Source organism: Anguilla rostrata, chromosome 13 (assembly GCF_018555375.3).
Source record: "Anguilla rostrata isolate EN2019 chromosome 13, ASM1855537v3, whole genome shotgun sequence".
Taxonomy (NCBI): Eukaryota; Metazoa; Chordata; class Actinopteri; order Anguilliformes; family Anguillidae; genus Anguilla; species Anguilla rostrata.
Genome location: NC_057945.1, coordinates 19,000,916 through 19,027,924, shown reverse-complemented (window position 1 = coordinate 19,027,924; position 27,009 = coordinate 19,000,916). Strand labels below are relative to the sequence as shown.

At 44.3% G+C, this 27,009-nt stretch overlaps 2 protein-coding genes across 2 annotated transcripts; one reads left to right on the top strand and one right to left on the bottom strand.

The window, feature by feature from the left end:
- The first annotated feature begins 137 nt into the window (after nt 1–137).
- Nucleotides 138–9,304, top strand: LOC135238508 (properdin-like). Its single transcript, XM_064306462.1, has 9 exons — nt 138–605; nt 3,932–4,076; nt 4,751–4,917; nt 6,063–6,233; nt 6,746–6,940; nt 7,493–7,666; nt 7,909–8,100; nt 8,598–8,709; nt 8,885–9,304. Exons 1-9 carry the CDS (start codon nt 557–559, stop codon nt 9,012–9,014), a joined length of 1,335 nt encoding a protein of 444 aa, XP_064162532.1. The 5' UTR covers nt 138–556; the 3' UTR covers nt 9,015–9,304.
- A 919-nt stretch (nt 9,305–10,223) lies between these two features.
- On the bottom strand, nt 10,224–26,104 carry arhgef3l (Rho guanine nucleotide exchange factor (GEF) 3, like). Its single transcript, XM_064306567.1, has 13 exons — nt 25,882–26,104; nt 24,270–24,327; nt 23,826–23,888; nt 20,933–20,983; nt 20,515–20,607; nt 18,058–18,222; nt 16,941–17,003; nt 16,362–16,458; nt 14,655–14,731; nt 13,651–13,908; nt 11,494–11,664; nt 11,065–11,260; nt 10,224–10,853 (listed from the first exon to the last, which is right to left on the bottom strand). Exons 1-13 carry the CDS (start codon nt 25,920–25,922, stop codon nt 10,609–10,611), a joined length of 1,578 nt encoding a protein of 525 aa, XP_064162637.1. The 5' UTR covers nt 25,923–26,104; the 3' UTR covers nt 10,224–10,608.
- Nucleotides 26,105–27,009: the final 905 nt, after the last annotated feature.

The following is a 27,009-nucleotide window of genomic DNA, read 5'->3' as shown; positions in this document are numbered from 1 at the left end:
GATTACAACCAGAGCAAATAACATTTTTTAGCAATTTCCCAAACACGTCTCCATTTGGCTGTTCCTGTAAATCAGACTAGGCTTCCAGCAAATGACGAAATCATATGCTGTGGGGGAGGGGAAGGGGGGGTCTACTCAGTGGAGAGTCTTAATATCTGAGTGTAAATGTGTACAAACTGGCATGTGCTGGTGGTGCCTACTTGTCAGGGAGTATAGTGTGATTATAGAATAAAACAATTGATTTTCTACAAACGTAGACCTATGCCTGGAAATTAGCTCATTTAAATCCTAGAGGGTAGTAAAAGGAGGGGGTAAAGACCAGACATGAACAACAGAAAGAAAAATGAAAGAAAAGCATTTTACTTAAATTGAGAAAAAGGAAGGAAGTTGAGAAAAAGAGGAAATGGGGAAAGGTTAAAGAAAGTGTAGAGGAAATAATTAGATTAAGGGGGACGGAGAGACAATAAAAGGAGAGAAACAGGGACAGAGAAGAGTGGAAGGAAAACAGGAAAGAATCAGTGACAGAAAGAGCTTGACAGAAGGAGGAGACTGCAAAATGTTGCTGTGGACTTTATACTACATGCTTTTGGCTGCCCAGGAGTCAGGTCAGTGCTACTAACTCTATACAATGTAGTGTATGCTGTACATTTGCCATGGATTGTACACTAACCAGTTACCTGCTGTATACCCATTTGTATACTGGTACGCAGGGTAGTATATAAGCAACCACTTTTTACACTTACTGTTTGTTCACCAGGGTGCTCTAATATGAAAAAAACAAAACAAAAAAGTTTGAGATGTGTTTTTTGGGGGATGAAAACTATAGTTTTAATGAAGTTATTATTAAGAAGCTAGGTAATGGTTTTACAATGAAAAAAACGATGGCACAAACCCAAGGTAATACTTCTGACATTCTTAATCATGTTTTAACAATTGTATGTATTGTTGTTGCACTAAAGTTTCTGCACTAATGAGAACTATGGTTAGAACCAAGTTTGTACACTGATATGAACTGTGATAATAAGGTTTGTACATTGATATACAGTGCCCTCAAAAGGTATGAGAACAGTAGAGTGAAATCAGTTATTTTTTGCTGTATACTTAAGGCGTCTGAATTTGAGATTTAAAAAAATGAAGACGAGACAATATGAGACAAATGTACAGACAATCACCTTTTATTCATAGTATTTATGTGTGATGTGTGCATGTTTTACTATTTTACAGAAACAGCTGTTTCTGTGCTAATATTTGGGTGACTTGTCCTTAAATGCAATAACTGCATCAAGCCTATAACCCATTGGCTTCATCAATCATTTAGTATCTTATTTAGAAATAGCTAAGCCTTCACTGTACCCACTTTCAGTTGAACTTTATCTTGGGTGGTTTCTGTCTTCAGTCTCCTCATCAGCAAGTGAAATACATGCTTGACTTGATTTAATTGCGTGACTGACTTGGCCAGTCCAAAACTTGGTACTTTTTCCCACTGATGATTGCTTTGTTTGCATAGGCAGTGTGTTTGGTGTCATTTTCTTTATGCAGGATAAAGCACTTTCTCTGTACATAACCAGAGAAACTACATCTGTGTACTTCCAAATTCATCCAACTGCTGCAATCCTCCATTAGGTCATCAATAAAGAAGAGAGAGCATGTTCCAAAAGCAGTGTAGGGCAGTTCACAGACATCTGCCTCTTATCAAACCCTCAAAGTAAAACAGACTGTTTATTGTGCTGACAGGGAGTCAGCAATTGTAATGAAGGGACAGAGCTCAGTTGCAAACATCTGATTCAATCATGATTATGTGAACTTTAGGTTCCCCATAATACAATGTAATACAATAATAACAATAATACAATGTTTTGCATTGTTGGGAAACTGTCATTGGGAACAAGTTGGTATCTTTAGTGGCGAGGTGCTGACTAAAAGGTCAGCACCCAGCCAGGTACAAAGGTTATCCCAGTGCGATATGCTTACAGAGGTAGTGCAAGCTGGATCATTGATCGCTACTGTTTTGCCATGATTGTGTCTTCATATGATGACGTGGTGTTTTGCTTTGATCGTTTTGTATATAATGGGAAACGTGCAGTGGTTCGGGGAGACTTATCAACATGGTCTCCTGCGCATATAAGCTATTTATGCATATAGCCAGTTCACCACACACATTTTGCACCATTATATATTGTAATTATTATTAGACACATTGAACAATAAACTGCATTAATTCTAACCTGGCATTCCTCTTTGACTGTTATCACTGTACACCAAGCAGTTTAAAGGCCCTGGCATACACATAAAACTTATAGGATATCTACACATCGTAGTCACTCGCCTATACACTAGTGTTGTAGCAGGATACACAATTGTATTTAAGCAGCTACACAAGCCAAAAACATGTCCACATCTGCCAAGCTAGATAGTGATTTGTATAAAACTACAATACTGGTGGACAGCAGTCCTCCATCTGTGCATAACTGTTAGCACAGACAAAAGGTTAAAACACTATTTTGGAGTCAGATAACTTAACTAATATCAAATTAACACCAGTCAGTCATCCAAGTTAACCTCTGCACAACTGAAAATGGGAGGACCTAGCACCAAAACAGGGGTTTCTGTAAAATGGTAAAACATACAAGCATGCAAATACCACGAAATAAAAGCTGATTGTCTGTACTTTTTCTCATGTTCATCTTTTTGATCTCAAATGCAAATGCCTTAAGTATATAGCAAAAACAAGAAATGTCATTCAACTGTCATTCAACCCATACTTTTGGAGGGCACTGTATCAACTGTTATTAGAACAGGGATTGTGTATGCATGGTGTTTAGCAGTTGCAGTCTGTAAGCACGAATAGCATTTGCATCTTTCTGAACTGTGTTATGTGATAGTGAGATTTTTTCTTCATGTCAAGTTATTTAAAATAGAAAATGAGAAGTAATGGTGTTGTGGGAACCGGCTTCCATTTTGTAATAGTTCTGGTTTCTTTAGAAGAGAGTTTCAGGTTCCATAAAAGATAGCTTCAGTTTATTTATATGATCCCTTCACTTTTCAGGATTTTGACATCAGCATGGCAGTATGACGATTTGTCAGTAGAAGGCATTGCACAATGTGCAACACTAATATAAACACTTAGTTGAGTGCCTAAACTGGCAAACTCAACCACAATTAATGGTTAATCCAGCAAGAACCCCATACTCCATAGCAATACGAAATGTTCTATTTAGTGAGTTTGTTGTCACAAAACTATAAAGCTAGTTACCAATAAACCAAACGTGTTCACAAAGTACTAGTTTATTAAGCTTTTTATTTGTATTGTAAGTTATACCCTTATTATTTGTTAATTTAGTCTTTATTTGATCCAGACATCTTAATGAGATTAAAATCTCTTCAGTACAGAAAGAGAATCACACACACACACACACACACACACACACACATAAATCTAATCATTAAAATAACTGCATAGTATTTACAGGCCACGCATAAAAATAATAGGATTAACAGGTGACTGTGTTTCTGGATCTACTGTTTCTAAAAATGTAGTTTTCTTCTATCGAAATTCCCAGGTACTGAAATCAATGAGCTGATCCCTTAAGGTAGACCTCTCTGTAATAATCTCCATTTGCATTGTTCAATACTGGAGAAGACCAGGAGCTGCAGTTTTCGAGCACTAAAGAGCCATCTTTCATGAAAGCAGCTCCGTCGCTATAGTGTAAACGGAAAATGCAGATTGTACTACACTGTAATACAAATGCAGTATGAAGGGATGGGGCATTGAAAACACAGTTGCATTATTTACGTTAAGACGCAGTTTTGTTGTGGCTGCTGTTGTGCCAACATTTATGTACAAAGTTTATTCATCATTATGATTTTCAGCGCTATAACCACAGCTGCTGGGTGTCTGGGGCGTGCTCTCTTTCCCGTCTGCTGTCTGCAGTGTCCGAGAAGGCGCAGTGTTACCAGCATTTCGACGCTCAGCTTGGGAGTTGTAGCCACCTCCTGGGAGAAGCCGAGGTGGACGACTGCTGCCTCAACCCGCGCTTCGGCTACAAAGACTCCGATGGAGTCTGTCATTCCTGCCGGTCAGTGCCCGCACCTCCATCTCCACTCTCCTGTGTGATTTAAGAACAGCACCAAGCAGCCAGTTAATCAAGCAGTTAGCTATCAAAACCCTTCATCGAAAATAAAAGATGCCATAGTTTTATTGCTGATTCACATGGCCACCAGCAAAGCCATTTATAAAATGGCAGCTGGTACAGTTCACAAGAGGGAAACAAAAACCACTGGAGTACACTGTCAGTTACAGAGACATAGAAATAACAGCAGTCTTTTACATAGCCCCTTCATTTCTTGGCGCCATATTGTTTGATTCTTGATTCTTTAGTGCAAGTACAAGACAGCTTCCAGTATCTAGTTTTGATTCTAGGCTGTTGATTGACTTTGGAGTCTGTCATTGGCATTTGTCAGCATAAGGAAACAGAGTCGTACCAGTTAAAGTCAAGGAAGCCATCATGAGGCTGATAAATAAGAAATAAAACAGTCAGAGACATAGGCTAAACCGTACACTTACTAAAATCAACTGTTTGAAACATCATTAAGAAGAAAGAGAGCCCTGGTGAGCTCAGTGATCGTAAAGGATCTAGAGTTGAAGGCATCATAAAGTTTGGTTCCATGTCTGCTTTTAGTTGGTTACTGCAGATGTCATTTGATCAGTTCTGCAGTCATTGACTCTCAGGAGTCTCCTCTCTGTCCCCAGGCCTGCTAAGTGGACAGAATGGGGCCCGTGGGGGTCCTGCACCGTATCCTGCCTGGAAGGGGTTCAGCAGCGCAGGCGGTTCTGCTACGGGCTGGGCACCTGCAAGGACACCCAAAAGGAGGGGAGCCTGGAGACCAGGCCCTGCGAGGAGAAGACCTGCTGCCCTAGTACAGACCAGTCTGTAGCTACAGACACACAACTACAGACACACACTCAACTACAGACACACACACCTACAGACACACACTCAAGTACAGACACACACACAACTACAGACACACACTCAACTACAGACACAGATAGCAACAGACACAGGCTGCTGCTGACACACGCAACTGGCCGTACGCACAGTTACAGACATGTCCGCAGTTACTGACATGCCCACAGCTATAGACACAGACGGCCGTAGACACCTGTGACATGCACATGGCTACAGACTCATGGCTAACTCCCTAGCCCAACAAGGAGCTCAGACACAGGCACTAACCCACCAAGAGATAGTGAGAGAGAGAGAAAGGAGGCAGAGAGAGGGAGTAGAGTGGGAGATAGTGAAGGAGAAAAAAGAGGGAGAGCAAGAGAGGGGGCAGCGTTTACTTCATTATAATTACAGTGTTTATGTTCCATGGTCATTGTGGAGATAGAGAGAGAGAGAGAGAGAGAGAGAGATCAGCAGGAAATGTGAAAGGCTACATGAGCATATTTTTATCTATCAGATGTGGAATATGTTTTAAACTCCTCCACCCTTGAATCGAAACAAATACTGTTGCTTCGCATTACTTTTACATAAAATGGGAGTTCCCAGTTTTACACAATTACAAGCAACATGCATTACCATCTTGGACACAAATGCGGTCAGCGTGGCCCCCATCGACAGCAGAGTATAACAGGAACAGAAACTTCTGGATGTGGCTGTGCTTTAGATGCCTGTTCAGTATGTTTGAGCCTTTGTTCTCATTCAGTTGAAAGGAAGGGCTGGTTCTGCTTTCATACGAAAGACTGATATGAAACTGCATCTTTTGAAAAGCACATATAACCACAGGGTGGAAAAAGTCTGTCCAACAGCTGAGAAACAAATTCCTGCTGCCTTTATTAGTTAACAGCACAGCAGACTGTTTACCTCAGCACCGTTTTCCTCTCTTTCCCTGCATCTAGCACTCTCATTCCAACTCTTCATCTCTTCCTCATAGCCCTCCCCCTGCCTCTCTCCCTCACTCTCTCCCTCTTTTGCTCCTTCTCTACTGGTTTCCCTCAACTTCTCCCTCCATCTCTCCTTCTCTCCCCAGCTTATGTCTCATCTCTCTCTCTCTCTCAGGGCAGGGAGGCTGGGCAGAGTGGGGGCAGTGGCAGCCATGCTCAGTGACCTGTGGGACTGGGCAAAAGCTGAGGGAGAGAACGTGCTCGTCACCGCCCCCTGTCTGCGGGGGTAGCTGCAGTGGTCAGAGCAGGGAATATGCTTCCTGTGACACCGGAAAGGTCTGCCCAGGTAAAACATAGCCCACTACAAGCCTGTAACATGCACATAATACACCTGCAACACACCCAAAGCATGCCTGAGGCACGTCCACCAACCAACCGCAACACACTCAGTCTTCTAAAAACATGACCTTAACACACATGCAACATGACCGCAACATGTGCGCAATGCATAGACCCCCATGCACAGACAACATTTGCATGTCATTTCAGGATAATACAAAACACAACAACAGCCAACAATAGAGCGAGCTTACTACAGAGCACTGTTCTGTGTTTAATGCCCAATATTTCCTTGGTTCTGTTTCTTGTCTGTAGAATCTGTGAAAGGTATGTGAAAAACAAAGCATGGACAAAAGTCTAAGTTCAAAGCATTTTAAAGGACACTTGAAGGGGGGGGGGGGGGGGGTGGTGGTGGTGGTACATTGATGGGTTTTAACCATTTTAGACTGGACTCCGTTTTTGCTCCTGAGAACTGCACCATTTTGCTCCTTTGTCTCTCTCCCCCCCCCCCCCCCCAAGTCCATGGTGGCTGGTCAGACTGGGGCGCTTGGGGTGCCTGTGACGCACACTGCACGAGAGAGGGGTCCTCTCCACCCCAACGTCACAGCTTTCGCACCTGTACCAACCCCGCCCCCTCCACCGACCCCCCTGGCCTGCCATGTCCTGGGTCAGAAAAAAGGTCGGAGCACTGCGTGGGCCTGCCGTACTGTGCCGGTAAGAGGCAGAGCAATTTCATGTCCTGTTTAACTCAGTCTGCATTCAATCAGCACTTATCCTGAACTTTGACCTAGATGCAGTCAATATTTGTTCTTGAGGGCAGCCCAACTTCAGTCAATACCTTTGACCTGAACTCAATCAATATTTGTCCTTATCTCTTGCCAGGAAGCAGTCAGCATTCATGCTTACATTCTTTGTGATCTCAATCAACAGACATCCTTAATGTTCTATTCACAATTTAAGTGCCACTTTTTAAATAGACAATCAGTGTGGCAAGGCTATATCTTATTGTGTAAAAACTGGACATTTTTTATTTGACAATTTGATTCCTGAATTTAAATGAGTGTTTGTCTATGTAGCTAATTAGCTACCTAAGCCTGGGGAGTGAGCTGAAACAAAAACAGCGCTAACACCTGCTTATATTACTGAGGACAAATGCTGAATTGAATCCAAGCGCAATGTCAATGAAACAGTGCATGCGGAAAGGAGGCTCACTTCAGTGGTCCGCAGAGCCCAGGTGACCCCGCCCTCTCGTTTGCGTCTCGTCAGTGCACGGAGGCTGGGGGCCGTGGGGCGCGTACTCCGAGTGCTCGGTGACCTGCGGCCTAGGACAGAGAGAGAGGACGCGAGCGTGCAACAACCCCGAACCCCGACACGGCGGCCAGCACTGCACCGGAGACCCCGTCTCCATCGACATGTGCAACACGCGTGTCCACTGCCCAGGTGCCCGTGCGCGCACGCACACATGCACGCACACACGCACGCACGCACGCACGCACACACGCACGCACGCACGCACACAGCCACCACACCACGCCAGCAGGACACGCCCATGCTGCTGCAGTTATGGATAATTCAAGGCCACTTTCTCAGCGTGGGTCCGCCTTAAATATCATTTCTAAATGCATTTTCACCGATATCATCACAGTTGCCGTATGTGACGACATTTTGATTTGCTCTCTCAGTGGATGGCGAGTGGTCGGAGTGGAGCGAGTGGTCGGAGTGTAAGAGGGCGGGCAAGGACATCCGGTGCAAGACGTACTCTCCAGGCCGGCAGAGCAGAGAACGCGTCTGTGAGCACAGGGAATGGAACGGGACTCACTGCCCAGGGTCCATCCAAGAAAGCAGGCCCTGCTACGACATTCAGGGATGCAGGCGTGAGTCCCACAAATCTCCCCGCAACATGGCATCGCTGTCACAAGAGCCAGCCCCGCCAAAATGAGCCGCAGTCTGCGCATAAAACCGTCGGCATCCCAGTTTTCACGTTAGCATTGTAGGCTTCACAAGCACAACATGCAAGATTCAGTTTGGGGGAATGGTCAAATATCCCCCCCAATATGTTCACTAAGTTCATAAAACATTCATACTGAAGAAGACTCAGTAGTTTTATCCTTGCAAAAGGACGGCACACAAAGTACTGAAAACAGGTGCCAATTGTCACACCTATGTTTTTGGAAAAGAAATTGAATAGTTGTTGAAAAAACTTTATCTCTAAATAAATGTGTGATAAAAAAAGAATATAATAAACCATACCATGAACCATGGATTATTACCTTTGCTTTTTATATCCACATTTTTGGTCATATTAACAAGCATGCCCATAATTCTGGAGCTGACCGTATATTTGTGTACTGTATGCTTCTCTCTTGTGTAGTGTATGGTAACTGGAGTGACTGGGGTCCCTGGGGTCTCTGTCAGCCCAACTGTGGACCCCAAGCCCAGAAGACCAGGACCCGAACTTGCGTGTTGGACTATTCTGAGTACACGTATGTAAACACCTCCTTTTCCTCTTCCTTCCTCTTCCCCACCTCCATCAATTTCCTTCTAATCTCCCAATCCATCCTCCTCCCTTGCTTCTATCTCTTGCTCCCTCTTGTTATCATTACCTCACTCTTTCGTAACCCACCCAGTAGCTTGATAACAGCTTCTCTATCTCCACAGGACCCTAAAGATTGGGCCAAACAAGGAGACCGCCCATTTTGCAGGAATACCCTTGGCACGATGTCCGAGATTGGACGCAAAGGAGAAGACCAGGAGTGAACCCTGTCTCAATGTTCCCCCCTGCACTTAACATGAACCCGGCCCCAACATCCCCCCCGTACCCAACCCTAACCCGATCCCAACATCCCCCTGTACCCAACCCTAACCCTGCCCCTAAATCCCCCCCTGTACCCAACCCTAACCCTGCCCCTAAATCCCCCTGTACCCAACCCTAACCCTGCCCCTAAATCCCCCCTGTACCCAACCCTAACCCTGCCCCAACATCCCCCCTGTACCCAAACCTAACCCTGCCCCAACATCCCCCCGTACCCAACCCTAACCCTGCCCCAACATCCCCCCTGTACCCAACCCTAACCCTGCCCTAAATCCCCCCTGTACCCAACCCTAACCCTGCCCCTAAATCCCCCCCTGTACCCAACCCTAACCCTGCCCCAACATCCCCCCTGTACCCAAACCTAACCCTGCCCCAACATCCCCCCCGTACCAACCCTAACCTGCCCCAACATCCCCCTGTACCCAACCTAACCCTGCCCCAACATCCCCCTGTACCCAACCCTAACCCTGCCCCCTCCCCCCTACCCAACCCTAACCCTGCCCCAACATCCCCCCTCCCACCCTACCTGCCCCTAATCCCCCCTGACCAACCCTAACCTGCCCCAAATCCCCCCGTACCCAACCCTAACCTGCCCCAAATCCCCCTGTACCCAACCCTAACCCTGCCCAAATCCCCCTGTACCCACCTAACCCTGTCCTGTACAATATTCCCCACCTGTGCTTCTATTCCCTACCCCTCCCTCAATAGTCTCTCCTGATAAAAAAAAATTAAAATTAAAATGTAAAACTACAAAGATTGAATAAACATAATTCAGGTTGAACACACAGAAACACATACATGCGCATACACATGCACTCGGTGACATAAGATATAAAAATGTATGTTTTTTTTTTGTTGCAAAATTCATAAATGTGCAAAAAAGTTGTACTTAAGCAATTGATTTGTATTGCATTTGCATTTTTAAAGTTTCAATTATGTATTATTGGCAGTTAAAAGTCAGTTTATTTGGTACCACATTAGTGAAACTATTAGCTTTGCACTTATTGACATTATATAGACATCTGTCTCCTCTGATACAACCAAACACATCATATAAATATCCTAATTATGGTTGTATCTAATGTCCAACCTCTGTTTTTGCAATGTTCCTAAAATTATAATTATACTGATATTTGCACAAATTGGATAATTGACAATAAAACGTATATCCTTAACAAACCATAATGAAAGTTAACTTCTTTAATTTACACAAAATAAAAGAAATACATGTTGGAATATTTATGAATTAATTGGTTCACACATTCTTATCGAGATTCTCATAGAAGTCCCTTTTTTAGAGTCCATTTTTCCTTTTTAGGAGAATGGGAGGTTGAGTCCTTGAAAAGAAAGACAAAACTGAAATTGATGTATTGATGTATTACTTGACAGGTTCCCACAGCTCTGAGAGTAATCTGAGTGGTGCATAATGACTTTTGCTTAGGTCCGGGGAGGTAAACAGGAACAGACAAAAGCATCATGAAAGGGGAAGGCAGCCGTTTAAAAAAATTGACAAGTTTTCTTTTTTCAAGTCTTTTTTTGAAAACCTAACCTCGGAATGTGCTTTGTAAAACTATGTGTCCATCATCTCTGTATCGGAGCTCAGACTCAGCTCGGCTATGTGACTGAGGGGGGGGTCAGGCGAGGTCTGGGAGGGCGGCCAGGATTGGCTGGTGTGAGACCCCCGGTCACGTGATTGGACGATGGCCTGGCGGAGGCAGCTGATCCACTGCTGCTTGTTGAAGGAGTCGTTGGCCTGCAGGCTGTGGGACTGAGCCTTGGATCGGCCCTGGATACTCACCCTGAAGCAGTTCTTAGCTGTGAGAGACAGAACAATCACAGCCCAAAAAAAAGATTAAAAGTGACATCCAAGCTGAAAGCTGCTTTTTTGATATTGATGCAAATTTATTTATTTTTTTATAGGGAAGTTGGGGCCACAGGGCCAAAAACACATAATAAGGTTCCATAATAATATATACTTGTTGTAACAGTGCAACAGCAGAACAACTATTAAAATCACAAGATGTACCTTTGTCAGTAGTGGAGGTGAACGCCCCCCGGAAGGATCCACCCCCTCCCCCCTCCCCATCCGGCAGGTCCTCCAGCAGCAGGTGGGCGGTGGGGAGGGGCTGGCGATACACCTGGAACTGCACCCCGCCCTCCCTGTCCTGGGTGACTGGTCGGGTCAGAACCAGAGCAAACTCAAACAGGAACACATGCAGCTTCTACACAGAGAGGGGGAGGGAGAAGGAGAGAAAGAAAGGCAGAGAGAGAGAAATATACTATTATATTACCAGTTGTTACATTTATCTAGAAAATAGAAATAAATAGAGGAAGCATAAATGAACAGAAATAGAGACAAACTGTAGTAATTGACTGAAATATAAATAAGCAGAAATGGTAGCGAGTAGGAATAGAGAGAACAGGAACAGGAAGTAGAGAGCCCCGGGGTGCTGACCTGGCCCTTGCTGTTCTTGAGTTCCCCGTGGCAGTAAAGAAAACGGGAGTTCAAGATCTCGGGGAGTCTCTGCCCCTCCTCTGGGTAGCACAGCCCCCGCCTGTAGAACTGGCACTCCGCCTCCCCCGTCTTGCTGTTCACCTCGGAGATGATCGCCTGGATCAGTTCCATCTAAGCTCAGAGACGGCAGGGTGCTGATCAGGACCGGTCACATCTGTTCCATTTTTTTTTAAATATTTTTACATCCACCTTGCTCTTGCACCTTAATGTCTCAGCTAAATAAATGCAAGCAGGGAACTCACATGTCTCAAACTGGCCTCTTGTTTAAGAGGCCAAAGATCCAAAGCTTCTCTCATTCATCTCTCTGTATTCATCTTACACTGTTCCCCTGAAATGTTCTTGGATCTGTGTGTGTACGTGTGCCCATATATGTGCACGTGCTCCTGTGTGCATGCATGTATGTGAGTGTGTGCGTTTATATATCTGGCTTGTGCTTATGTACCGTACGTGTGTGTATGCGTGTACGTGCGTGTATGTACATACAGTACGTGTGTATGAGTGCGTGTATACGTGTATGCACGTGTGTGCATGTATATGTGTGGGTACCTGTGTACGTGTATATGTGCATGTGTGTGCTTGTTCATGATTAGATGAGTACGTGTGCATACATGCACATGTGTACATGTGTATGTGCGCCCGTGTGTGCATGTATATGTGTACATGTGTATATGCGTGCATGTGTGCGTGCGTGTGCGTGTATGTGCGTGCATGTGTGCGTGCGTGTGCGTGTATGTGCATCCATATGTGCGCGCATGTATATGTGTACGCAGAGATGGGCACTATTTCTGTTACTTGTATTTGAAATACATATTTCAATTACTTTTGAGTATTTTGTAATTTGTATTTGACAGGGCTGAAAAAATTCAAATGTAATTTGTAACAAGATACTTTAGAGTGGAGTCATTTTGTATTTTCAAAATACTCAAAATACTTTCTCCATGATTCATTAAAAAATCATGTAAATACATCTTAAAATGAAGAACAATACACTTAGAGACTCTCACACACAGTGATTTTGTAAGCCCACACTACTCGAAGTATTTCTGTAATCAAGTTCACCCCCCCTCCCCCAACCAGTGTAGTGGACTGTCCGTCAAGGTTAACATTTTATCTGAACTGCAATAACTATATAAAATATATCTTACTTTTTAGAATGTACACATGTTGAAAGCCATAGGTAAAGGCTAAAGAGAAAAACAATCGATACATGTGTGGCTAAAGAAGTGAGTGAGCTAGCTAGCTAGGGATACTGGCAGCAGCTGAGCTGTCTGTGGGCAAAACAGTGTAAACAAACTCGTCACGGTAGACAGAGATGTGCTGATCTGCGCAGAGTTGGGTGAGCAGTATAAACTGTGAATGTAGCTGTGTTATTATCCACATTTTGCAATAAAAATAAATTATGCAGTCCTTCAAGCAAAGCAGAGTTCCTGAATTTTGTGTAGATACATTTTGCTGATTGTAGTGACACGAATGAGCTGCAATTTTTTGGAATTATGTGGTGCACGTGTGGATATGTGTGCAAGTGTGTTTATGCCTGGGTAAAATATGTACATACACAGTACAGGCATATGCATATACAGTAGCATTCTACTTCCTGTTCTTCCTTCCTGTATGGTTCAAACTCGCACCAGAGCCTTGTGTACATTATAAAAATCTGAATGTTCTGCCATTTTTAACAAATTCAGAATACCCAATGTTACAAATGTATTTTCTTGTATTTAGAAAATACAATATACATGTATTTTATCTTGATGCATTTTCTGGCTCCAGTATTTTGTATTTTATTTTGATACATTTATTTGAGGGGTATTTTCTATCTTGTAACAAGATACATTTTGATGTATCTTTGCCCATCTCTGTGTGTATGTTTGTACATGCACATGTGTGCACCTGTATATGTGTATGTGTATGTGTGTACGTGCATGTGTGTGTGTGTGTGTGTACACGCATCCACGTGGGTGCGCATGCATATGTGTATGTGTGTACATGCGTGCATGTGTGCACACGTGCGTTTGTGTGTGCACAGGTATGTGTGTACATGTGTACGTGCATGAGTGTGTTTGTGTGTGTGCATCTCTACGTGACTGGGTTACTCACAGCCTGTGGCAAGGTGTCCTTGTCGGGATGCTCTGGTGGGGTGCTCTTCTCAATCTCCCTCAGCAGGAGGGGGTATTTTACCAGCCGGCTGCGGGGCAGGTCCAGGAAGTTCCACAGGTCAAGCTTCCGGCTAAAGGAGGACTCCTGGCACAGCCGCAGGAAGTGCTCCACCGGCCGCTCCTGCTTCTTCTGGTCCAGCAGCGCCTTCGCTTCCACCTGGTTACAGCAGTACGTGATGTACGCCTCCAGCCGAGGGAACTGTGCCAGGACGGCAGGGAGAGAGAGATCAGCACCATGTCCCTCTGTCCCAGAGAGAGAGATCAGCACCATGTCCCTCTGTCCCAGAGAGAGAGATCAGCACCATGTCCCTCTGTCCCAGAGAGAGAGAGATCAGCACCATGTCCCTCTGTCCCAGAGAGAGAGAGATCAGCACCCTGTCCCTCTGTACCAGAGAGAGAGAGAGATCAGCACTATGTCCCTCTGTACCAGAGAGAGAGCGATCAGCATCCAGTCACTCTGTCCCAGAGAAAGAAAGATCAGCACCCTGTCACTCTGTCCCAGAGATAAAGACCAACACCCTGTCCCGATGTCTCAGAAAGAAAGAGATCAGTTCCCTGATCATTTCTACAGATTATATAGACCCACCAGATATTCAGCTCCAATTTTTTTACACTGAAAGTTCTGAGCATTTACCAATGAAAATGAAATATTCCAAGTTGTTTAATTCATTAAGGAGCATGGACAGTATTGTGGCAATGGACATTCTGTACTGGAATACAGAATCGGGTCATCCTGTAAAAGTACTGAAGATAGAAGCAACACAGCAGTTTACCATCTGGTAATAAAGATAAAGCCGACATAAACACAACAAAGTACCTTCCATGGCAAATCTAATAACACTGTGACAGAGCAGGTGTGTGATACACATTGTTGATTTGAGTCCCCCCCCGACGGTAAAGCACTTGGAGATTGCGAGATGAAAGGCGCTATATAAACACACTCACCCACTCCAGCAGTGTGGGCCCCACCTCCTCCACAGTCTTCTCTGCTCCCCTCAGGCTCTCCAGCCGGGACAGAAAGTCTGTGATCAGAATGCGGAGGCACTGATCGGGGGGCTCCACCAAAACCATACACAAAACATACATCTGCACAGTTCTTCTGCCAATCAACCCTTTCTTATTCCGTTCAACTCAAATGCAGTAACAGACCTTTGCCCTTACACTGACATCATAACCAGGATCACCATTGTTTCTAAAGCATTTGGCGCAAAGGGATTTGTACGTGTTTTACATGTAATGTCCTCATGGGGTCGCCATAGGCACTGGATTCACACGATTGCCTGAATAATCGCACAGTCAGTGGTTCATTGTGACCCTCGTAAAAGTAATTCAGTTTCTGGGCACGTGAAGAGGAAGCAAAGTAAACAAAAGTGTTGCATGTAGCTGATGCACATAAGGAGGTGATAAAAAGGTTTTTAAGCATTGTCCAAGGAGAACATTGAGCTACATAATGCTTCTATGAAGCAGAAAAATGGGGCAAGGTTCAAATCTACCAATAAAACCACCTGAGCCACACAAAAAGAGATGGGAAGGTTGGCGTTCTGCCATTTCGTACCATTCCCATTACCTGAATTTCTGACCTGGAGATGGACATCTCAGCAAGAAGGTTTACTGCGTGAAAAGAGCTTAGGAGCACAGCCCACATTAATTGAGGACAACAGCAAAAGCTTTAAAGTTGAAATGAACCACTGGCTTGAGAGTAGAAAAATCATAATACATGAGAAATACAGCAAGAAAACTGAAAACTAAGACATTTATAGCAAACACTAGTTCAGCAGCACAAACAAATTTATATAGCCAACGTATCAAAACATTCAGAGAAACTGACCACATATTACAGCCCTGGATTCAATTCTATGACCATTAAAAATATCTATTCCAACCATACCTCTGCAGAAAGATACATCCCTTGAAATGGACAATTTCTACCAAGCACTTTCAAGCAATGGCAGTGGATTCTATTGAAAGACCGTGATTAAATTCAATCACCAAGTTTAAACCTAATATTGCATTATTACGAATAGTTGCCTATTTATCATTTTCATGCAGGTGACATAACTGCACTTTTTATGTGTGCAGGCCACTATTGAAAAATGGTATAGCGCAGCCCTATATTAAACACGCCACTGCCACATGTCTGTGGTTCCAGTACTGACATTGAATAAATGCAGCACTTGACAGTGTGGGAACGCTGCTGCCAATCATCGCCGAGCGGGAACTGACTCATCAACGCGGATGACTGGGGAGGTGCAATGTGATAATTATCCCACACGTGCGACCAAGTAAGGCTCTACTGACCTCGTGCAAAGAGAAGACGGGTGAAATGTGTGAAATGCGGGTGAGAAAACTGTTTCAGAACAAATGGTGATCCAAATTATATCACATTACAATGAGGCATTTAGCAGATGCTCTTATTGAGAGTGAGTTGCACAGCTCCATATACAATCCGTCTACACAGCTGGATATTCACTGAAGCAATCCAGGTGAAGCATCTTGCGAAATGGCGTGATGACAATGCTCGACCTCAGAATCAAACTTGCAACCTGAGCACAGGCAGTTCCCTGACCATTATAACTCCACTTCCGCCGAACAGACCAAGGGTGCAGTGTGGCACTTCCTCTGCCCCCGGCTGGAGTCGAAATCTATGCTTACCCTTGTGTACGGGGATTAAGGAGTCCAGGGTCCCGAAAATCTGCCCCAGCTCATTTACCGTCATGATTTCTAGTTTCAGCATGGGCTCGTAGTACACCTGTAACAAGACAGAGTGCGCAGTCAAAATCATCACAGGCATGCACTCACCATACATACATCCAAAAACCATCACAGGTGCAAACTCATCAATCATACATCCAAAAATCATCACAGGTGTAAACTCATCATACATACATCCAAAAATCATCACAGGTGCACACTCATCATACATACAGGTGTAGGGCACAGACAGAGTAAACCATGGTGAAAAGAGTACACACAGTCAGTTGCTTCTCCTGAACATGAGGCTTTATTTTGTGATCCTAACAACAGTGTTTTAACCACACAGGTATCCACCAGGCGAGGTGGAATAAAACAGCATCACATTCATGTGCACACCTGTATGTCTGCCCTCCAATAAATCTGGAGCAGTTATGGTGGAGCCGTGTGTGTGTGTGTATGTATATGTATGTTTCTGTGAGTAATTGTGTTTGTGTGCGTCTGTGCAAGCAGGGAGTTAATTGTTAAATCTGTACACACCTTTCTGACCAAGTCCAGGTCCTCGATGAGCTGCTTCTCTCCCTGCGTGAGCTCGTAGATCACCTGCAAGAGCAGTAAATACATCCGTCGCCCAATCAATAATGTACGAAATGTACATTACATTACAATATGTTTATTTGGCAGATGCTTTTATCCAACGTGATGTACAATAATGCATACCAAAGGTCACTGGAACAACTACAAAACGCAGATCCAATAAGGTACAATACTCATTATGTAACAGTTATCCATAGCCATGAACACATTAAGTCCAGTTCACACAGTAAGCATTCAGTAGGTCAGAAATTTATGGTAAGTCAAACTAGGAGGCATGACAACAAGCTACAATATCCACATAACAATACGAGTGCAATATAAGTGCTGGATGGAGATACAAGTAAATATCAGTGTTCAGTGTTTGAGGTGCAGTGTAAATATCAGGGTTCAGTGTTTGAGGTGCAGTGTAAATATCAGTGTTCAGTGTTTGAGGTGCAGTGTAAGTATCAGTGTTCAGTGTTTGAGGTGCAGTGTAAATATCAGTGTTCAGTGTTTGAGGTGCAGTGTAAATATCAGGGTTCAGTGTTTGAGGTGCAGTGTAAATATCAGTGTTCAGTGTTTGAGGTGCAGTGTAAGTATCAGCGCTCATAATTAAGGTACAGTGTAAATGTAACTGTTCAGAGCTTGAGGTGGTGAAGTTCAATTATACATCTATATTATGTGTGTGCGCGTGTGTGTGAATGTGTGTGTGTGTGTGTGTGCATGTGTGTGTATGTTTGTGTGTGTGGGTGTGTGTGTGTATGTATGTGTGCGCGTGCGTGCATTTGTGTGTGTATGTGTGTGTGTGTGGGTGTGTGCGTGCGTGTGTGAGCATATGTGTGTATGTGTGTGGGTGTGTGTGTGTGTGTGTGCGTGCGTGCATTGGTGTGTGTGTGTACGTGTGTGGGTGTGTGCGTGCGTGTGTGAGCATATGTGTGTGTGTGCGTGTGTGTGGGTGTGTGTGTGTGTGTGTGAGCGTGTGTGTGTACATGTGTGTGTGCGTGGGTGTGGGTGTGGGTGTGCGTGTGTGTGTGTGTGCGAGCGTATGCGTGTGTGTGTGTGTGTGTGTGGGGATCGGTACCTCCTGACGTTTGATTTCCTTGGTGCTGAGCTCCTGGCTCCCAGTGTCTACCGTGTCGCTCCACAGCTGGCTGTTGCGTCGCCGTGGGTATGAACTGGCCTTCTGCCGTGTTCTTATGGGGGCCATGGGGAGGGGCTGCACCTCTGTGCGGAAACTGATGGAGCGCTGCGGGTGGGGGCGGGGGCAGAAGGAGGAGGGGCGGGCCAGAATGGAGGCAGGAGAGGACATGGCGGGGACAAGGAGACAGTTTGGATAGCTGCTGGGTAATGACTGCAATATCTCTCAAGACACGGTTTGTCGTAAATGCAATTCCTTAAAACTACCACGCAAATCAGAGGTCCTCACTTCCCTACAGCACACATCCCTTACTCCAGCAGACCTGCAGCACTCCAGAACAAGGCTTGGGGTGTCCACAAACCCTGCAGCTCTCCAGAACCAAGGTTGGGGTCCCCAACCAACACTGCAGCTCTCCAGAAGCAAGGTTAGGGTCCCCAACAAACCCTGCAGCTCTCCAGAACAAGGTTTTGGGTCCCCAGGACAAGGTTCAGAAACTTCAGCATTATAAACTAGATGCAAACTACTCCCCTTAGCATGGACATATTTTGCAGTCAAGACCATTCTCAGTGATTCATTTGATTGATGACTGATTGAAATAGACATTCCACAAACACATTTTAGTTAGATACCTATATGCGTTAATATATAGATGAATATACAGTCTCCTCCAAAAGTATTGGAACAGCAAGACCAATTCCTTTGTTTCTGCAATACATTCAATACATTTGGGGTTGAGAAAGAAAGATGAACATGAGACAAGAGTTCAGAATTTCAGCTTTTATTTCCTGGCATTTACACCTAGATGTGTTAAAGTACTTAGAACATAGCACCTTTTGGTATCAGACCACCCAATTTTTAGGTGAGCAAAAGTATTGGAACAAAGAGTATTTAAGTAAATGAAGGTAAATAACACTTAATATTTGGTAGCATATCCCTTGCTTGCAATAACTGCATCAAGCCTGCGACCCATTGACATCACCAAACTGTTGCATTCTTCTTTTGTGATGCTTTTCCAGGCTCTTACTGCAGCCTCTTTCAGTTGATGTTTGTTTTGGGGGGTTCTTCCTTTCAATCTCCTCTTCAGGAGGTGAAATGCATGCTCAATTGGGTTAAGGTCTGGTGATTGACTTGGCCAGTCCAAAACCTTCCAATTTTTCTCACTAATGAAGTCCTTTGTTGTGTTGGCAGTGTGTTTTGGGTCATTGTCTTGCTGCATGATGAAGTTCCTCCCAAATAGTTTGGACGCATTTCTCCGTAAGTTGGCAGACAGAATGTTTTTGTAGACTTCTGAATTCATCCTGTTGCTACCATCATGAGTTACATCATCAATAAAGATTAGTGAGCCCACTCCAGAAGCAGCCATGCAAGCCCAAGCCATGACACTTCCTCCACCGTGCTTCACAGATGAGCTTGTATGTTTTGGATCATGAGCAGATCCCTTCTTTCGCCACACTTTGGCCTTTCCGTCACTTTGGTAGAGGTTAATCTTGGTCTCATCAGTCCATAAAACTTTGTTCCAGAACTTTTGTGGCTCATCTCTGTACTTCTTTGCAAATTGCAATCTAGCTTTCCGATTCTTACTACTGATGAGTGGTTTGCATCTTGTGGTATAGCCTCTATATTGCTGCTCTTTAAGTCTTCTTCGAACGGTTGATTGAGATACCTTCACCCCTGCCCTGTGGAGATTGTTTGTGATGTCACTGACTGATGTTTTGGGGTTTTTCTTCACAGCTCTCACAATGTTTCTGTCATCAACTGCTGTTGTTTTCCTTGGTCGACCGGTTTGATGTCTGTTGCTCAGTACGCCAGTGGTTTCTTTCTTTTTCAGGACATTCCAAGTTGTTGTACAAGCTATCCCCAATGATTGTGCAATGGCTCTGATCGATTTCCCCTCTTTTCTAAGCTTCAAAATGGCTTGCTTTTCTCCCAAAGACAGTTCTCTGGTCTTCATGTTAGTTTATCTTTTATAACACAAATGCAGTCTTCAGAGGCAAAGCCCAAGGGTAAAACCAAGAGTAGGCATTCAGAACTATTTATTGTTTAACCAATCAATCTAACAGGACACATCTGGGCAACAAGAAACACCTGTCAGTCACATGTTCCAATAATTTTGCTCACCTAAAAATTGGGTTGTCTGATACAAAAGGTGATATGTTCTAAGTTGTTTAATAAATCTAGATAAAAATACCAGGAAATAAAAGCTGAAATTCGGATCTGTCATCTCATGTACATCTTTTGACCTCAAACTCATTGTCTTCAGTGTATAGCAAAAACGAAGGAATTGACCTTGCTGTTCCAATGCTTTTGGAGGGGACTGTATATTAAAATTTAAATATATTAAAATGTAAAAATTTAATCTTTAGCCCGTTGAGTGTAGATTTTAGCATGTGATTAACAAACCTGGATGGACTGTCCCAGGCGCTTAAGGGCAGGGGTTTTGACAGAAAGCCCCGCCCCCTTCGCCACTGGCTTCACCCTTTTGTTACTGGGCTCCTGGAGGGAAGTAAACCAAAGACACTAAACCACAAAGCTCACACACAGCACCCAGTTTGACTGCAAACACACCAGTAAACAGCAGGAAATCATTTGGCAATCCTGTCATTCGTATAGCACTAGGTGAGCTAGACCTGTCAGATTTAAATTCAAATGTGCCTTGAGTAATTCATTTTTCCCTTTAAAATGAACATTCAAATATAAACATTTTTAAATGTGTGCACTGAACCTACCATTGTACATTTCAAAATGTTAAATCTGAATAACAGACATACAGAGCCCAGAAATGCTTAAACTGACAGACAGACAGAAAGACACACAGTACCTCCAGATCTTTGCTTGCCTCAAGGCTGCCAATGGTGTCATCATCTTCATCCTGTTGGAAATAATCGGCACTTTGATCTCCCGACAACCGCAGTTAACAAAACCACCTGAGCCAGTGTCTTCATTCAAAATTCACCCTAATCCAAAACTTCACCTCTCCACCTGGCCTGTTGTCTATTCTAAATCCACATCACTCCCAACCACCTCCAGTCTACCTGGCCTGCTGCCTCACACAACGTTCTTCAGTCACTGTGTCATAAAAGGGGTTTGTACGTCTGCTGTTATGTGTTGGAGGCTCAGTTCTCTGTATTGAACCCCCCCCCCTAATTTTGTGGAGTTGCTGAACTGGAGGCACTACTGTATCCAATCATGGTTTTATAGGGGAAAAAACCTTCCACTGAGTCAATTCATAGACAGAAATTGCCACATTGGAAAATGAACTCAGTGTGGATTCCACCGCAGTTCATCAATTATTTTTTCATGCAATGTTCTATTTTGTAATGAACTAGCATGGTATTTGCATTTGTGGATACATAGAGTATATAGGTGAAGACTGTACATTGGATAAATAAACAAACAGTGTAACTGCAGGAGCAGCTAAAAGCTAACAGCATGTGCATGTTTTTCACTTTAAAAACGTGAAGATGATTTCCACTGAATCTCAAAAACGGTGTATGGTTGATATAATAATATACTTTATTTATGCAGTGGTGCAGCTCAAAATGTCATTCAGTCAGGAAAATTTTAAATGATAAAATCATGAATTGACTCATATGCAGTGCTGTACACTAAATTCATCAACCTTTAAAAACTGTGATAAATATGCCCAGGAGTTTGTAAAGAACATGATTACTATCTCCCCAAATACAAGTGAGCCCTGGACCAGCAGGTACAGTGTGTAAGAGACACACAGCACAGCGCCAGCCTCTCCGCCACCCCCAACAAACTGCCAACCCCTCCCATTCCTACAGACACAGCAATGCCGCACCCCTGCCCCAGACACAGCACGGCCCCCCCACCGCCACTCACATCCGCACACGGCACACAGCACACACACACACTCATCCAACCAACTGCCAGCCTCACCCTCTCACTCAAACACACCACCTTCACAACTAAAGCTATAGCTAAGGTCCAGCTTTCTCCATTTAAAACAATTTTCACAGATACTTTTCACTTTTTAAAATAGGCAATGGACTTTAAAAGGTTTTCACCCTGGGGGTTAGTTTAATTTAGTGTATTGATTGTTTTTATGGGAAGTAGAAAAAGACCTAGCCACAGCCACAGTGCCAGCTGCCAGCTTACAGATGACAGAGGAAGAAGATACGGTGAGGGGAAAGCGTGCGAGTGTGGGTTTCTGTGAAGCCTGCACTTCCTGTGTGAATCATATTGGTGCGTCTGAAAGCTGCATGCTCAGTGTTCAGCTTCACGCTTGCCTTTTAAAAGCATGCATCATGCTTCAATGTTCATCACCCAGAGCTCCTCACAAACAAGTACTGTAACTGAAGCTTCTTCCTTTTTCCATCAACAAAGTTAGCATGCCATGCTATGAAACATCACAATGATATCTTTATATTTCATCAGTGTCCCACAAAGGTCTCTTGTATCCAGAAAATGTAAATGCTGTGGACTACAAATCTTTTTTTTTTTTTTAAGTTTTATCTTATTTTATCAATTGACCAGCACAGCGTTATGGATGTCGCTTGGGTTTTTGGACAAACTTTGGTAGCTGCTGAGTTATGAGACAAATATGGATGTACAAAGTAAATGTACTAAAGTGCTGTAATGAGACAGTGGCATCAAAATACTGTATGTGCCAATATAGATGCTCTTTCTTGGCGTGTTTATGTTTGCGTGTGTTGGTGCACAGATGTGAGTACAAGTATTGGGAGATCTCACAACTGTGTGTGTAACTTGTATATCAGAGATGTGGCTCTGATAAAAGTCTGATGTTTGTGGTCATAAAGTTTCCACTGAAACATGCACGTAGCTGAGGCAAGATGAGAGAGAGAGAGAGAGAGAGAGAGAGAGAGAGAGAGAGCGAGAGAGAGAGAGAGAGAGAGATCCACTTTTCTACTATTTACTGTAGTATGTTTTCTAATTAATGTTTAGCTTTTCAATGCTTAAACGCTTGCTTTAGCAATATGTACAGTGTTACGTCATGTCAATAAAGCCATTTAAAGCCATTTGATTTTGAGAGAGAGAGAGAGAGAGATCTATCTACAGCTCACATCACTCCTAAAGACCCACCATAATATCATTTAATCTATAATGCAACCTATTGCATTTGTCCTTTTTAGCTACTACTGTCATAATTTGTATTGGCTTGGTTTGTATGTGTGTGCAAATACTAGTATCGAGAAAGCTTCCCTCTACGGGAAACAAGACCGACATTGCCGTGTAAAACATCCACTGTGGGACTGCTTAGGGAATGCTCAGGTGGCTGTTTGTGCTGCTTAGGGAATGCTCAGGTGGCTGTGTGTGCTGTTTTGGGAATGCTCTGGTGGCTGTGTGTGCTGTTTTGGGAATGCTCTGGTGGCTGTGTGTGCTGTTTTGGGAATGCTCTGGTGGCTGTGTGTGCTGTTTTGGGAATGCTCTGGTGGCTGTGTGTGCTGTTTTGGGAATGCTCTGGTGGCTGTGTGTGCTGTTTTGGGAATGCTCAGGTGGCTGTGTGTGCTGTTTTGGGAATGCTCAGGTGGCTGTGTGTGCTGTTTTGGGAATGCTCAGGTGGCTGTGTGTGCTGTTTTGGGAATGCTCTGGGGGTGTGCAATTCAGGGTAAAGCTCGGGCAGTGCGTGGTTCGGAGAATGCTCTGGATGTGCTGTTCGTTTTTCAGAATCATTGGGTATGTTCAACAGGAGCAGGGGGCAGGAGCATGCCGGTACGGACAGTCACCTGGTGATCTGGGCCTCTGGCCGCTGCCTCTGTCTCACTGCTGGTATCCTGCTTTCGTTTCTTCTGCAGGACCCAAGACACACACACACACAAACGCAGAGAGAGAGAGGGCTGTTTAAACCCTACGTCTGCGACGGACCGCCTCCCACACGCACTCCGTCACTGTGAACGCAACGCAGGCGCTCCATCCGCGGCCCTGGACAGCCACGGGCTGCTGCCATTTGTGTTTTTTACCTGACGATCAGCAACCAAATCAGAGCCAACAAACCAGCTGAGGTGAGCTGGGTAATTAACTAATCGATTAACTGTAGTGACGGTGAAAACCACCAGACCCTCTGACTGTCCAGGACCAGGGTTGGGCGAGCCCCAGACGGGCCTGCTGCCCTCCATACCCAGTGCTGGGGCTCCTGCGTTAGACAGAGTTTTCTGAGGGGGAATTCTTACCCCAGCGTAGTCAGAGAGATTCGCACAGGTGAAGAGCCGTTCTCTCCCCACGGGGGACCTGAAAAAAGCAAGGAAAAAAAAAGAAATTCAATCTAATTTACCTTGTTTGAACTATAAATTATAAGCAGGTAGCAACTATTATTATTATTTGCATTATGGGGATTCAAAAGAGATAATAAATGCATGGGATTGTGTAGCCAAGCAGAGGTAGGGGATTCAGTGGCCAGATGTAGACACAGAAAAATCACTAATAAAGACAACCTACTCTGTGACCAAAAAATTTGTGCAAATAAACGTGTTTTGATTTTACAGACTCCTGTTGGCAAAGATTTCCATTTAAATACTCTCCAACAGTCAAACTTTATGCATCCTATTATCCAATATCCTCACCTCAGCTGTGCTGTGAGTGCTCTGGAACAAAATGGCTGCTTTTTTGTGCTACACACAGGCAGTGGTTGAGGTAAGCTTCCCCCCTTAGCTGAACTTTGAGATGAAAGGTACTATGTAACCGGAAATCCATTTATTATTATTATTATTATTATTCAGAATTAGTTCAGAAGAAAATACCAGGCACACTGAAGACATGGATTACAAAGGCATGATTAAGTGTTAGTTTGGACACTGAGACACGATAAAGGCAAATCATTTTTCTGTGTGTCACACTGCTCTCTGTGTACCTGGTATTCCTACTGAGCTCAGTGGGCCCCATTTTGAGCAGCTTCTGATGGTATCACTCTCTTTATAGCATGGAGAAGAATGCAAAAAACCTCAGATGAAAAGATTTTTAGAGAATGGCAAGAGAGCAAACCTAGATTACACTTCACCGTTTTATTTGGTCGCCCCCAAAAGAAAATACTCATTTTTAATAGCATTTTATTTGCTTAACAGACACCCTCATCTAATGCAATTTAGACAGAAAAGTACTGAAGTGCTTTTAGACAGAAAAGTACTGAAGAAGTTTGAGTGTCTTGCCCAACTTTTAGTTGTCAGCCTTTGGGTTACAGTATGGACTCCTGACTACTGTCACACACCACAGCAAGATGGTAAAACGATCACAGAATAAAGACTACCATCCTCGTAACAAAACCACTTTTTTCATTACTCTGGGTAGCTTTCATCTGCTTTGGCACCAGGGTTTAAAAAGGCAACATGGAGACCCGAGATCGCCAGCTTCCTGTACGCTAAAAAGGAACTTCTGACCGGAGAGGCCTACAATCCATACCGGTAGCGATATTACTGCTCCATCTGACGCCATCATTACTGACACTGACCCCTCTGTACCCCATCAGTACTATCACCGACCCCTCTGCACACCATTGATAATAAGTGACCCGTCTGTACCTAATCACCCTGCTCTGTGCCTCTGCAGGCTGAGCTGGGGCAGGTGAATAAACATGTTTAAAATGTGATGAGTAACAGCAGCAGTAGCGAGCTATACACAGAGAACCGGGCCAACAGCTCCACAGTGAGGGCCCCTATCGCTACACACACCCAGGAATGAGCAAAGACCAGTGCGCAAGGCACAGACAGCCCGGGGCAAAGATCAAAGCAAGGACAAAGAATACGGGTGAAGTGAATTCGTTTCAAAGGTTGAAACTAACGAGGGGCCTACCAGGAAGGCGACGCATCGACTTCGTTCTCCTCTCGCTCCATAGTTACGCCTTCTTCAGAGCATCTTGGTCAACATTGTCGTGGCGACATTCTCCCCAAAACAAAAAATAAAAAACCTGAAGCCTTGAGCGGCGTTACCTTCCTGAAGGCCTGACAGGGGAGAGGCTGCAAGTCTTCCCTCTCACCTTTCTCTACAAACGCACCCCTCCCCCCTCCCTCCTTCCCCCTGCGTCTCTTCCTCTCTCAAACCACATCCTGTGTGAAATAAGCACAAATCTACACGCTTCCTGTTATTTCCATCGCATCTTCGCTGTCAAAGGCTTTTGCTGGACAAAACCAGAGCGCCACGTAAAACCATCAAAACTTTAAAGTGTCATTCATTTCAAATTCTGTTTTGAAATCGGGTGCTGCAGGGCACAGCTGCTCGGATGGTCTGAGTGGCTCAAAGCACTTAATTTCCATGACGCTGCCTTACTTCCCCACACAATTATATCAGCAAAAATAAACGCAACGGTATCGATAAAAAGATCAAGACTGCCACCAAGTAACAAAGGACCACATACATTGTATTAACACTGATCTAAAGCTGAGCATTGATCTATAACAGCCACATGAATGACTTTTGCTTACGTTTTTCCATCTCCAATTACAGCCACATGCTGACACACAGGCTGGGATTGTAGGAGTTGTTTTGCAATACACATTGCACAAGGTTGGCACATACAGCTGTTCCCTGTAGATGGCTGTAGCTGGGCATTCTGTACACATTTTGGATCAGATGCTTTTACAAGACACTCCACTGCAAACCATGTAGTCACGAACATCAGCCACAGGGTCAGCTGGGGTCCCAAAATCTGATCATAGGCACCCACTGGGCCTGCTGGGGTCCCAAAATCTGATCATAGGCAGCCACAGGGCCTGCTGGGGTCCCAAAGCCTGATCATGGGCAGCCACAGGGTCTGCTGGGGTCCCAAAGTCTGATCATGGGCAGCCACAGGGCCTGCTGGGGTCCCAAAGCCTGATCATGGAGAACCAAGGGGACTGTAAGTTCACCGGTTGGTTAAAAAAACAGCATCTTTTGGGTAATATCTGTACATTTTTTCAAATACCTTCTACCACCCAGCTTAAA